The sequence below is a fragment of the Hibiscus syriacus genome, unplaced genomic scaffold (assembly GCF_006381635.1).
Source record: "Hibiscus syriacus cultivar Baekdansim isolate YM2019G1 unplaced genomic scaffold, ASM638163v2 tig00110223_pilon, whole genome shotgun sequence".
NCBI lineage: Eukaryota > Viridiplantae > Streptophyta > Magnoliopsida > Malvales > Malvaceae > Hibiscus > Hibiscus syriacus.
This window is the reverse complement of record NW_024062636.1, coordinates 2,301,352-2,314,113: the sequence shown is the minus strand read 5'-3', so window position 1 is coordinate 2,314,113 and position 12,762 is coordinate 2,301,352. Positions and strand designations below refer to the sequence as shown.

Below are 12,762 nucleotides of genomic sequence, written 5' to 3'. Positions count from 1 at the left end.
GCTTTGGCCTTTGGGGTCTGTCACAATGGACCACCAAATGCAACCATATAGTCTCATGAAATTATAATATTGTATTCCAATCGATTATAAATACGTAATAATAGATTCATATTTTAATTTAATATAAATTCATAAATGATATATTTTTATTTAATTAAATATAAATTTATAAATAATATATTCTTATTTCAATAGAATATAAATTCATAATAATATTTTTATATTTTAATTGAATATACATCCTTAAATAATAGAACATTATCCTATTAATATTATATTCTAAAGAACCCACACAACATCTTTTTAATTCAGAATATTCAAATAAATTTATTATATTTAAAGAAAATTTAATTATCAAATTCATCAACGAATTCATTATATATTAACCACTTTATTTCTTAATTTCTAAACAATGATAAACCATGCCTCACCTATTGTACATCTATATTAATACAGTGAACATAAAACCGAACCTTATGGCTTGTGGACCCTCTTTGCATAGTTGGCATAAAATAGAATCATTTTATCATTTCAAGGTAGCGTCGTTTTTCAGAGAAGCTGTAGGTGTTACCCCTACCGAGTTCCTGAAGGACCATAACTCATTAATTATGGTTAAAACAAAAATTCTTAGTTTTAATTAAAGGTTGAGATGGTCCCATCTCCGATCAAACTTCATTTCAGAAAACAGTGAAATGGGGATTGAACAAGTCAATCCAGAGGATCAAATACACAGTTAGACGGGGCTTGTTCGGTTATAGTTTGCTTCTTGTTTCCGTAAATGATGACATAAAAGCTACACGAAATATTTATTTATATCCTAAATTGTCGTGTGATGTTGTCTTTGCTTTAAGAAAGCTACTTTTATATAGCATAATATAAAGTTTATAAAGAAAAGAGATGCCCTTTTATTTTGTCCGGATCCAACTTCTATTTCGATATGTACCTACCACAACCACCATACTTGTTTTCCAAAGATTTTCTTTCTTCTCTCTGTTCTTTTTGGGGGACTGATTCTTAAAGTTTGTGTAGAGCTGTACTCTGAAAGCAGAGAACTGATATTTCTGGTGGATTATCTGTGGCTAAGTTAAGAGAATACGTTATGGGAGAGGAGGAAGCCAGTGCCTCTGAACCCCAGGAGATGAAGCAGCCTGTTAAAACAGACATGGAGGATCATGCAGCCGCACCACATAATCATGATGCAGCTGAAGAGAAGAGCGTGATGATCCCTGCGCCTGAAAGTATGTTTTTCTTCTCCTTGCAAAGACTTTGATTCCTTGTCTCTCTCTCTCTCTCTCTCTCTCTCTCTCTCTCTCTCTCACACACACACACACACACACACAGTTCTGATTTGGTCATGGCAATCTCTTATTTTGTTTTAAAACACACTTTGGGGCTTCTTTTCAAAGTTGAAACTGTGACTCTGCATATATTCTTAAAGATATTGTTTGCCTGATGCCAAAAGGAGGTTTTTGGGAAGCTTGATGAGAATTTTAAAAAATGTTAAGGGGGTTAATTACAATTATTAAAGCATGTTAAGGTCTAATGAGAATTTATAAAACTGTAGGAGAGCTTAACTCAAATTTTCAGAATAGTTGAAGGGCTTCAAACAAGTTTATCTAGATTTAACCCTACGATATGACATTATCTGACATCAAATGTTGAAACTGGCAGAAATTACCGCAGAAGAACCAGTTAAAGAGAAAAGTGCAAACAACAGAGGTATACATGTTAATTTCAAAGCATATGATGGTACATTTAAATTTGCAGAAATAATTGATTTTATCAGACCATTGCTTTCAGATTCTGCGCTTGCAAGAGTTGAGACAGAGAAAAGACTAGCTTTAGTTGAAGCATGGGAGGAAAATGAAAAGGCAAAAGTAGACAACAAGTAAGAGGCAGACCTCTCTAAATTTTGTACAAATCCTTGTTTTTTTTTTCAGGCTTCCCATAACCAGAGGGACTAAAACAAAAGATTACTTAAATAATCTGACTGACTCTGCAATATTTTAGTTTTTGAGATTCGAATCCTAATATGGAGTACTTGGTTTGATAATGTATTTAGTACCCATTTATGTTATGGAATCTCATACATGATTTAAGCAACATATAGAATGCTAAAAGAATGTTAAATCAGGGCACATAAGAAGATATCTGCCATTGAATCATGGGAGAACGCCAAGAAAGCTGCTGTAGAAGCACAGCTAAGGAGCTTTGAGGTAACATTCTCCACCATATCAACCCATAATTTCGAACATCGTTACCTCCGACATAATTTAGATATTTTCTTTGTATATTTTATTAATAATATATTTTTGACTCTAAAATTTTATGAATCAGCCTTAACATTAAATCCTGCATCCATCTATGATTAGCTCATAAACAGTGAACTAGCTTGGATTACAAGTTTCATTGATTGTGGGCACTGTGTTTAACCAAGGGCTTGCCTTTTTTTCCTTATAGGAAAAACTGGAAAAGAAGAAGGCAGAGTATACTGAGAAAATGAAAAACAAAGTGGCTGAACTCCATAAGGGAGCAGAAGAAAAAAAAGCGATGATAGAAGCCAAGAAAGGCGAAGAGTTTCTCAAGATAGAGGAGACAGCAGCCAAATATCGTTCAACTGGATATACACCAAACAAGTTTCTTGCATGTTTCAGCACTTAACATCTTCAACTGACGTTTAATAGGAGGATATTTTGAGGGTGTTGTGTGTTGGGGGGTTGGTATTTGGCCTTTGCCTTTTCTTCTTGCTTTGTCTCTGTTGGTTTGTAAGTGGGATATTCTAGTATTCATCAATATCTGTGTGTGTATATATACATGAGAAATACAGTAATTCCATTTTCATATATCATTAATATTGATGTTCATCTTGAAGACCAAATCTAAGTGCTTTTATCAAAGGGAAATCAAAGTAGTAGTTTTGTTTTTCTTTCATGCATTAGAAAAACATCTTTGTGCAGGCAAACTTATGAAAGAACAATTTTTTTGAGAAATTCTTTTACAAATTATTAAATAATATTTTTAAAACTAATTTAATCATTCAAGTTGATTATATGATTTTTTTTTTCTTCCAGATTTGTTTCTTGATTGTTATCACCCATGGAAGGCCCTGAATCTGGGTTGGGTTGCTCAATTGAGTTTAGGCCTCAAAATTAAAATGGGAATTTCAATGTAAAATTTTACATGGCATCCATACATGACACCTGTAAAACCTTTTCTCTTGCAAAATTCCAGCATAGCTGATTCCACGTGGCGAAAGATCAGCGGATGCCAAGTTGAACTGCCATGCGATTGTTACCCAAGGGATAGATAATGTTGCTCAGTTCATATCTTCTTCTTCTTCTTCTTCTGCTTGCTTCATTTCACCTTTCTATCGCTTCCACCAAACCCCAGATTTCAGTACCCAGCTTCGAAGCTCCAACAATTTTTACATTGCCATTCAACTCCATCTGATGAGTTTGCTTTCAGTTTGGCCTTAAAAATGGACTGTCTTTCTTGCGCCGCCGTTGCTTCTTCCTTCTCTATCAACAAATTCCTGCCCTTCCCTTCTGCATCATTGTCCAGAGTGAAAAGAAGGTCGAAAAGGGTTTCTTTCAGGGTTTTTGCAGAGAAAGAAGAGACAAAGATTGACAAATGGGACCAAATGGAGCTCAAGTTTGGTCGCTTGCTTGGTGAAGACCCCAAACTCACCATTGCCAAGGTACCTTTTTCTCTTTTATTTTTTTACTCAATTTAGAGTAAATTCGTTTTTTTTAAATACCCATATTTGTAATCGTTAAAAAAATGATTATTTACGACTTCTTTCAATGTTATTGCGTTTTGGTTTTCCAGATAATGGGTGGGAAAGCAAATCCTGAAGCATCTTATATTGAAATTGAGAAATCGTTTTATAAGAACAAGGGTAAAATATTGGAAATAGAGGAGGTCCCTTTTGATGTTGAAAAGAAATCACCCACCACCACCACATCTTCCGGTGGTTTAAATTTAGTTCGTCCTGTTCCGAAGAAGGGAGTCAAGTTTGAAACTGATACTAAGCCACCTGTATCTGAGATAAAGAGACCAACTTTGTCAGGTGGGAAGGCTGTGGATAGTGCAAAAAGGAGTACGGTTCTAAATGTTATCTTGAGGAAGCCAACTGTAGTTAATGAAGATGATGTAGAAGACAGGCCGTCCAGGTTTAGGATGAAATCGAATTTGTCACTAAGAATGAGGAATGAAAAGGCGAACGAACGTTTCACGGATATGACTTTGTTGAGAAAGCCTGAACCGATGTCTGTCGATACAAGCCTCGACGAAAAACAAGATTCTGATGATAGTGTTGTGCTGGAGAAAGAAGGGGAGGATAGTGTTCATGATTTTACATTATTGAAAAGGCCTGAACAGGTAAGTGTCGGTACAAAGATCGGTGAAGAGGTAGATCAATTTGAAGATTTAGAAGTTGAGGGGGAGAGATTTGAGGCAGAGATAGAAGCGAATAAGCAGGCTAATGCAACGAGGAGTAATGTTGAGGAAGGATTAGAAGGCGAGCATAGTTCGATTCCTAAGAAACCGGAGATAGAGGATGACTCCTTAATTGGTAATGCACCATGTTATTTCATGAAGTTCCTTTAGGTTGTTGCTTGGTACGAAGGATGGAAAAAAACTGAGGATGGAAAATTTGTTAATTAAATGGTTAAGATTGTAACCACTTTCTTACTTCTGGAACTTAACAATCAGACACTTCTCCATCCTTTATGCTAAGCAAAGCCTTAGTTTTTTTCTTTCTTTTTTATTGTGTAATGTGTTACTCTGATGGGTCGTTATCAACCTAAGATCAATGTTAAGCTGTTAACAACCCCCTAGCCCTCTTTTTCTCCTCTCTTGAAAAGCTTGTAAGTTCGCAACTATTGCCTTATCTAGGTAGCTTAGAAACCCTTTAATATGAAGAATTGAATATTATATTTTTCTGTGTTTTTTCAAGGAATGCAGTCCGCTGAGCTAATTAATACGATGTCTTCTGAGGGATCTGGCACTGGTCTCTCTTTGGAAGCTGCACTACAGGGGAAGCCTAAAAGGTGTCAAATATATTCTTAAAATTAGGACAATTTTTTCGTTAGTTGGTGGAGTTGTGATTAACAAAATAGCTTTGTTATAGGTTAGATCATCCTGTGAAAGAAACATCAAACTCCGATAAAATAGAAACTGTTCCCACCAATCCTGAAGATTATGATGATCTCCCTTCTGTATCACCTCAGGAGGTCAGCTTAGTGTAGCGTTTTCTCCTTAAGTTAGCACTGCACATTTTTGAAACATGGCTTGTGATGTCTGATCATCTTGGCATCTCATACAATTGTAGGATAGTGATTGGACCAGGGCAGAAGGTCTGCTTAAGAGTGGGCGTAAGGCTGAAGTGGAGTTAATAAGCACTAGCACTAGAGGTTTTGTTGTAAGTGAAACTCATCCTTCTATTATGTCTATTTGCAAACATATACTTCTTTGTGACTTGATTTTATTGCATCATCATAGGTGTCTTTTGGTTCTTTAATTGGATTTTTGCCTTACCGCAACCTGGCTGCTAAATGGAAGTTCTTAGCTTTCGAATCCTGGTTGAGACAGAAGGGTTTAGACCCATCTGCTTATAAGCAGAATTTAGGAGTCATTGGGAGCTCTGATCTAATGAATAAGAACACTTCTCTGGATTCAAACTCAGATTCAGAAAACAACCAACAATTTGAGGGAAAATTTTCACCAGATATGAAATTGGAAGATCTTTTGAGGATCTATGATCAAGAGAAGCTTAAATTCTTGTCCTCATTTGTTGGTCAGGTATGAAGGCTTTGTTTTAGTTTTTTTTTTTAATTGTCTTCTTTATTTCCATATTGTATATTGATGTGCTTAATATATACAGAGAGTCAAAGTAAATGTGCTAATGGCTGACAGAAAGTTCAGAAAACTTGTAGTTTCTCTGCGGCCAAAAGAAAAGGAAGAGTTAATAGAGAAAAAGAGAAATGTTATGGTGAGTAGCCATATTGTGTTTCAATATTTCCTTAAATGTGATATATATTTATATATTGCTTCATTTCTTGTCTTCTATGTTATTTATTTAGTTTTTGCTATTTCACTTTTTCATTAAAAATTGAATCTTTTTCATAAAAAAATGAGAAACTGAACAAATATTTTCAACTTAAGGACATGACTCTGCTTGACAAAACAAGAACTCTTCAAGCTCTTATGCCTGTTGTTGTTGTAGGGAAAGCTTCGTGTTGGGGATGTTGTAAAATGCTGCATCAAGAAAATCACTTATTTCGGTATATTTGTGGAGGTAAGCGATCTCTCAGCAACAGGCTTTTCAGCATTGTTACAATTTATCAGCAATTGCTATAATATATGATCATCTTTTAGAAGAGAAGTTTTTTTTAGTCTGGGGCTCGCTACAGTGTCATGCACGTAGGGATGGGACCCGAACCCAACACCCGATCGGGTCGGGTTTTTTAAAGGTGATTATCGGGTCGGGTCGGATTCGGGCTTAGGGTGAAAAATACCCGATCCGACCCGATCTGAAAAAAATATAATTTTACCTTATATATTTAAGAATAATTACAATAATTCCCCTCTCTCTCTCTCTCTCTCTATATATATATATATATATATATATATATATATATATATTAACTAAATCACTGTTTTTATTAAATAAAAATAATATTTTTATTATTTCGGGTCGGTTCGATTCTGGTTTGGATTTTATCTCAAAAAATCGGGTCGGGTGGAGGGTATATATTTTTCGGGTCGGATGAAGGATGTAAAATTTTCGCTCGGGTCGGGTTAGCCGAAACCCGACCCATGCCCATCCCTACATGCAGGTTTTTGCCCCTTCGCGTTTCATTTCCTTTCTTATGAACATATGCTACCTTAGCATGAACCCACAACATCCATGTCTGTGAGATTGTAGACCAGTTAATGTTTTTTTTTTTACTCAAATTGTGAATATTTTGTATACTAAATAGGTTGAAGGTGTTCCTGCTCTTGTTCACCAGACCGAAGTTTCATGGGATGCCACCTTGGATCCTTTATCATATTTCAAAATTGGTCAGGTATTTGAGTTTTCTGGCAGATTAAAACCAGAGTCTCCTTTTATTTTAAGGAATGAATGACACAAATAAGCAAGCCCTGGCTTGGTTGATATTCAGATAATCTTTCATGATTTCAGATTGTCGAGGCTAAAGTGCACCAATTAGATTTCACACTGGAACGCATATTCTTATCCTTGAAGGAAATAACGGTAATCAACAAGCAACTAGGTTGACTGTTAAAGCAACTCGGTTATTTGAGGCCATTTTTTTATTTTGTTGTGATCCTCATTTTTATTATTTTTTTCACACGACAGCCAGATCCACTGATTGAGGCCTTGGAGTCTGTGGTTGGTGATCATGATAACTTAGATGGAAGATTACAAGCAGCACAAGCAGACTCTGAGGTTTTTGTTTATAGTTATCCTTCTTGTATTAGCATTAGGTATTTACTTGTTTGCAGGCTAATACTCACACACTGATATTAAATGTCGACAGTGGCCTGACGTAGAATCACTTATCAAGGAGTTGGAGCAGATTGAAGGGATTCAGTCAGTTTCGAAGGGCCGGTTTTTCTTGAGCCCTGGTTTAGCTCCAACATTCCAGGTACGATAGCTTCGACATATCAACTGCACGCAGTAGGCCAAAGCTGGTTGATGTTAAATAGAACAGTTCTCTTCAAAATGTGTTGGCTCATATTTTGCCTCTTTCTAATTTGTGGATTGCAGCTCTTACTTGATAGATATGCATGTATAGTGTTCCTATTAATACATTTTAGTTTTATTGTGACTTGAGAATAATACATAAAAATAGCCCTTGAATAATAGCTCAGTCATCATCATAAGCTAACTGCACCTGAAAATAGTTTAGATATTTGTAGAGTACTTCCTAAATAGTACTACTTTGATCAGCATCATCTGCCCTGCATGACTTCCATTGTTTATGTGCCAAAAGATATCTATGTTTCAATTCTCGGCTTCAGTATGCACTACATAATAGAAGCCATAGATGGTTAGGTGATGATACGATATTGAAACCATCGGCCCGAAAGTTTTCTAACTAGTGTTTGAGAAATAGTTTATTTTCTTTCTTTTTCAGATGATTTGAGAATTATCTCCTTCCAATTTTTGGTGCAGGTTTATATGGCATCCATGTTTGAGAATCAATATAAGTTACTTGCTCGATCCGGAAACAAAGTACAAGAGGTATGGTCTTGCATAATCTCTTAGATCTGTCAACTGTCTAGTATCGGGCATTAAGGGAGGGGAAATATTATCCCATGAAAGAAATATGAATGTTTTTGAGACCTGTGTAACTATGATGTTAAGACTACCCTTCTAACAAAATCCTAATGTTGTGTTTTAGCAGGTCATTGTTGAAGCAACATTGGATAAGGAAGATCTGAAATCCACAATTCAGTCATGCACAAATAGAGTGGTATAGGGTTCTATTTTTCATCCTATCGGGGGGGTTGGAATTACTTTGATCTCCGCTAGGCGCTTTTGGCAGGGGACAAGAGAGAGAGAGAGAGAGAGAGAGAGAGAGAGAGAGAACTAAAAGTCTGAAACCATGGGGAACCTTGGTGGGGGATTGTTTGGATCCTCTTCTACTGTTCACTCCATCATGCTGCAATAGAACACAAACGATGTATCTTCCTTTTCAAGAGAATTTATGTATTTATTACACCAGGGCTCAACTTTCATCAACATCACTTTTTACTGTAAAACTGCCACTTCTATTGTTCATATAGTTTCAAGACCTTTTTGCTATTTAAATGTTATTGTCTTGTGGCTTTGTTCTTTTTTCTACAAAGAATGCCGAATACGAGTTACAATTTACGTACGACAACTAAAACTAACGAAGGAAAGTTTGTTCATTTTATTCGTATCAAATTCTATACAAGGTTTTGAACTATGAGATTTTCTTCCGTATAGCTTACTTGGATGCCCAATTGGCAACATTTTTTTTTTTTTGAAGCGAACACAATTGGCATCAGAATGGTGCGTTTAAGGGACTTTTTGCTAAAATTGCACTGAAATTTGGGAACCATCAGTGCGTTGAACAAATCTCACTACACCGTCAGCGAGTAACTGGAGTATTGTGAGCCAGTGAGCTCCACTGATAGAAAGCGGACAATTAAGTGTTTTTGTGTAATACTTCGGTATATATATAGGTCGAATCTAGAGAGTCATTAACTAAATCCCAAAATTTATTCAAACGTGATTTAAAATACTTTTAAATAACCCTCGCTTTTATTGATTTCTAATACTTTAAATAACCGAAGTAATTTAACAATAATTAAAACATAAGAGAATGTCCATCAAATTCAAAGTTCAAATCCCAAATTCCAAATAAAATTTATATCTAATATCCCAAAAATGTTTTAACGAAACAACTATTATTCAAATAAAATATTAATAAAGTAAGGCATATAATTTTAGTTGATAAAAGTTTTATAAATTTCCTGTGTTATATTTTACATTATGTTTTGATTTTTTTTTCTAAAATTGACTTTTTTAATGGACTAAATTAATGTATTTTGACAAAGGATTATTCGTACTCGAAGTTTTTAAAATTTTGAAAATATTAATATAACTTTTAAAGTTAATTTACATTAATAATTACTTTTAAATTAAAAATAATATATCTTTACCTAACAAAAAATAATATTGATGTTACGATATTGTTGTAGTTATTCATGATGCAAACTAGAATGAAAGATGACATGACAAAAGTGTGTTTAAATAATTTTTTAAAAAAAAATAAGGGTTTAATAGATCTTTTATATAAAATTAGAGAGTTAACAAATTATTTAAATTTAAAACATAAAAATATTAAAATATTTAAAATAAATAAATATTATAACATTAGAATATCAGAATATAAAAAACACTAAAAACATTATTAAAAATATCACAAGTTATAAAATAATAAAATTATTGGAAATTAATATGAAAAAAATATTAATTTTTTTTAAATTCTTTTATAAAAAAAATTGATTGTATTTCACAGACCTAAGTCTAATATTATTTATCGAACATATTTCAATTGAAATATATATTAGTAATTTTATATTTTTATTTCTTAATACTTTATATATGTGTGAGTTATGATTTACTATTGTAAAACTTTTACTTTTACATATTTTTAGGATCATTGGATATATGAAAATACACGTTTGAGATTATTTTTTATATTTTTTTCTTATGAATATATTCTCATTTTTTATTGTTAATTTCAAAAAGTCTATTTTTACTCATCCAACGATCTTAAAAAGATATAAAATTAGAAATTTTACTTAATATAAATGAATAACACCTCTCTCTCCATATAAATGTGTGTAGACACAATGACAATGTAATTTGTAATATAGTCATAGTTATACCATTTAGGTCATCAGACAAGATAAACATATAGTCATAGTTATACCATTTCGATCATCAGACAAGATAAACATATTCAATCTTTCTTCTAACCAAATCAATTTAAAAAAGTTACATTTATGATTTAATCCTATCTAATTTATTAGGCATAAGCATTCCACACACACACATATATATATATAAATTTAGAATTTATATTTAAGTCACATCATATAGGCACACAAACATGCTTTCACATCCATAATATTTGGAACATACCATTTAGCTCAAACATCATATAGTAATACTATTAACCTATCATAAAGTGTACATAATATATATACGTGTAACCCAAAGACAAATTAACCATATACATGTTGTCAAAATAGTAAAGCAAGCATATTTTTACTAATCGTCATTTCACATATCATACACTTTTATTTCATACATATATACATATTGAATATTGTTTTCATTATCTTACATTCATATATTAACATCATACAAAACATTCTTGTTGGAGTCTGGATTAATCAATAGTTAAAAAATTTACTTCTAAATATAATTAGAATTATTTAAATCAATCATATAAACATAAAATCATATTATATATATATATATGTAAACTCTGATACATCATATAATAATCTAGCATATAAAAACAAAGACTGGGATACAAAAATCATGTTCCATTAAACAAGTCAAATTCACGCCTCTTGTCGAGACGATCTTTGCCCGGCAAAAACAAGGGTCGTTATTTTCTAAATCTCGTCTCGAAAAAGTAAGTGTTTTTCATCTTACATAAGATAAAACACAATTTGAGGAGTTACAACCAATCATTTATAGAGGTGTGATTGGTCACCAAAAATGCTATGTTATTTTAATAAAATTTATAAAAATAATATTAAAACAACACAAAAAGGGTCTGCTTACCAAAAAATGAGTTCGAGAGTCGGTTATGTGTGGGAGAAGGATTAGCACCCCCACAACGCCCAAAATTGATATATTTGTTTATTAATTAATGTCTTTGCAGTAAAAATTTATAAATTTGGATTTAATTTAATTTTTGAACCCATATAAAAACATTAGGGATATTATTTTATACCAACAAATCATTTAAAATACATTCCTAATAAGTTAAGGACATATTTTTATGATTCATTGTATAAAATAATATAACCTGAATACATATAATAACTATAATAAATTAAATCATGAAAATACCAAAATTCTAGGTATTAATAGTGTAATTTAACAATAAATAATTATTTGGATTAAAATATAAATTATTAAGATAATAGGGACTAAAATTGATATTTTACCCTAAATATATATAAATACTGGCAGGGACTAAAAAGAAATAAAATAAAATGCGAATACCAAATTGAAATGGACAGAAACATGACTTCGGTGGCTAAATTGTAAGGCTTACAAAGTACAGGGACCACGGATGTAATTAACCCATGCTCAAAATTACGCAAAGGCCCTCTCCCCAAAACGGCGTCGTTTGGGAAGGGGTATAAATAGGCCTAAAACCGGCCTTTTAGACTAAAAGCCTTCATTTTCCTCTTTTTGCTTATATCTCTAAGAGAGAAACTATCACTTCTCTCTAAGTTTCCCTAGCCGGAGGCAAATTAGTCACCAGCCGACCACCATACTCCATCGCCGACAAGTGGCCAAAATTTATAAAATTACACCAAAATAAATCCCTTTTTCCCCTGAACCTAGATCCGCCTTTGTTTCATTCTAAAAATCCCCCAAACTCCCTAGATCTAAAAATATACCTTCGAACAGACGGTAGTTTCCGGTGACGCGTTAAGACTCTGACGACCGTGGGTAAGCTTCTCGATGTATTCTCTTTTGGTTTTTGGATACTAATTGTTGTGGATCATTGTGTTAATCTCTGTTTTCGTAGCTTTATCTCCGTCTTTCTATGTCTCCTTCTCTCGCTCCATCCAGTTTCTTGTTGTTCGTTCATTTCTGTCTGTGTCTGTTCTTTGCATGATGAATGGCCTTTTATAGGCCTCGGAGTACATCTCTTGGACCAGTTGCAATGATGAAACCCGGTGAGTCACCGGATCTACGGTGGTGACTCACCCTAAGTACGATGAGGTGTACGACTATCTTTCATCTTCATGAATCATCTGTTGAGGCAGTAGTTGCGTGGAAGCATCAGAGTGAACCACTTGGAGGCGGCGGCCGGAATAGTCATAGGGTGTAATGAAACCCTAGGGTTTCTGGAAGCTCCATCTGGACCGTTGGATCTCTCATGATCTAATGGTTGAGATCTATGGCAGCTAAAGAAGATGAAGAAACCCTAGCTACTGGTTCTGGGCTTCTTAGGCTTGCTTGTT

At 33.7% G+C, this 12,762-nt stretch overlaps 2 protein-coding genes across 2 annotated transcripts; both read left to right on the top strand.

Annotated features, from left to right (window-relative positions):
- The first annotated feature begins 943 nt into the window (after positions 1–943).
- Positions 944–2,695, top strand: LOC120114329 (remorin 1.4-like). The gene is made up of 5 exons (XM_039135278.1): positions 944–1,238; positions 1,672–1,719; positions 1,801–1,888; positions 2,135–2,216; positions 2,461–2,695. The coding sequence occupies exons 1-5, from the start codon at positions 1,100–1,102 to the stop codon at positions 2,659–2,661; spliced, it is 558 nt and encodes a 185-aa protein (XP_038991209.1). The 5' UTR covers positions 944–1,099; the 3' UTR covers positions 2,662–2,695.
- A 655-nt stretch (positions 2,696–3,350) lies between these two features.
- On the top strand, positions 3,351–8,766 carry LOC120114389. The gene is made up of 14 exons (XM_039135328.1): positions 3,351–3,697; positions 3,829–4,573; positions 4,958–5,051; positions 5,132–5,234; positions 5,333–5,422; positions 5,503–5,802; positions 5,885–5,992; positions 6,227–6,298; positions 6,984–7,070; positions 7,187–7,258; positions 7,364–7,453; positions 7,545–7,652; positions 8,183–8,251; positions 8,415–8,766. Exons 1-14 carry the CDS (start codon positions 3,479–3,481, stop codon positions 8,487–8,489), a joined length of 2,232 nt encoding a protein of 743 aa, XP_038991259.1. The 5' UTR covers positions 3,351–3,478; the 3' UTR covers positions 8,490–8,766.
- The last annotated feature ends 3,996 nt before the right edge of the window (positions 8,767–12,762 follow it).

What these genes read in the sequence shown, in the direction of transcription:
- LOC120114329 (XM_039135278.1), top strand. Translation starts at nt 1,100, where the DNA reads ATGGGAGAGGAGGAAGCCAGTGCCTCTGAACCCCAGGAGATGAAGCAG. An exon ending in GAAAAGTGCAAACAACAGAG is followed by an intron (nt 1,720 to 1,800) that starts GTATACATGTTA and finishes CATTGCTTTCAG; the next exon opens with ATTCTGCGCTTGCAAGAGTT. An exon ending in AAGGCAAAAGTAGACAACAA is followed by an intron (nt 1,889 to 2,134) that starts GTAAGAGGCAGA and finishes ATGTTAAATCAG; the next exon opens with GGCACATAAGAAGATATCTG.
- LOC120114389 (XM_039135328.1), top strand. Translation starts at nt 3,479, where the DNA reads ATGGACTGTCTTTCTTGCGCCGCCGTTGCTTCTTCCTTCTCTATCAAC. An exon ending in CTAGCACTAGAGGTTTTGTT is followed by an intron (nt 5,423 to 5,502) that starts GTAAGTGAAACT and finishes GCATCATCATAG; the next exon opens with GTGTCTTTTGGTTCTTTAAT. An exon ending in CCGGAAACAAAGTACAAGAG is followed by an intron (nt 8,252 to 8,414) that starts GTATGGTCTTGC and finishes GTGTTTTAGCAG; the next exon opens with GTCATTGTTGAAGCAACATT.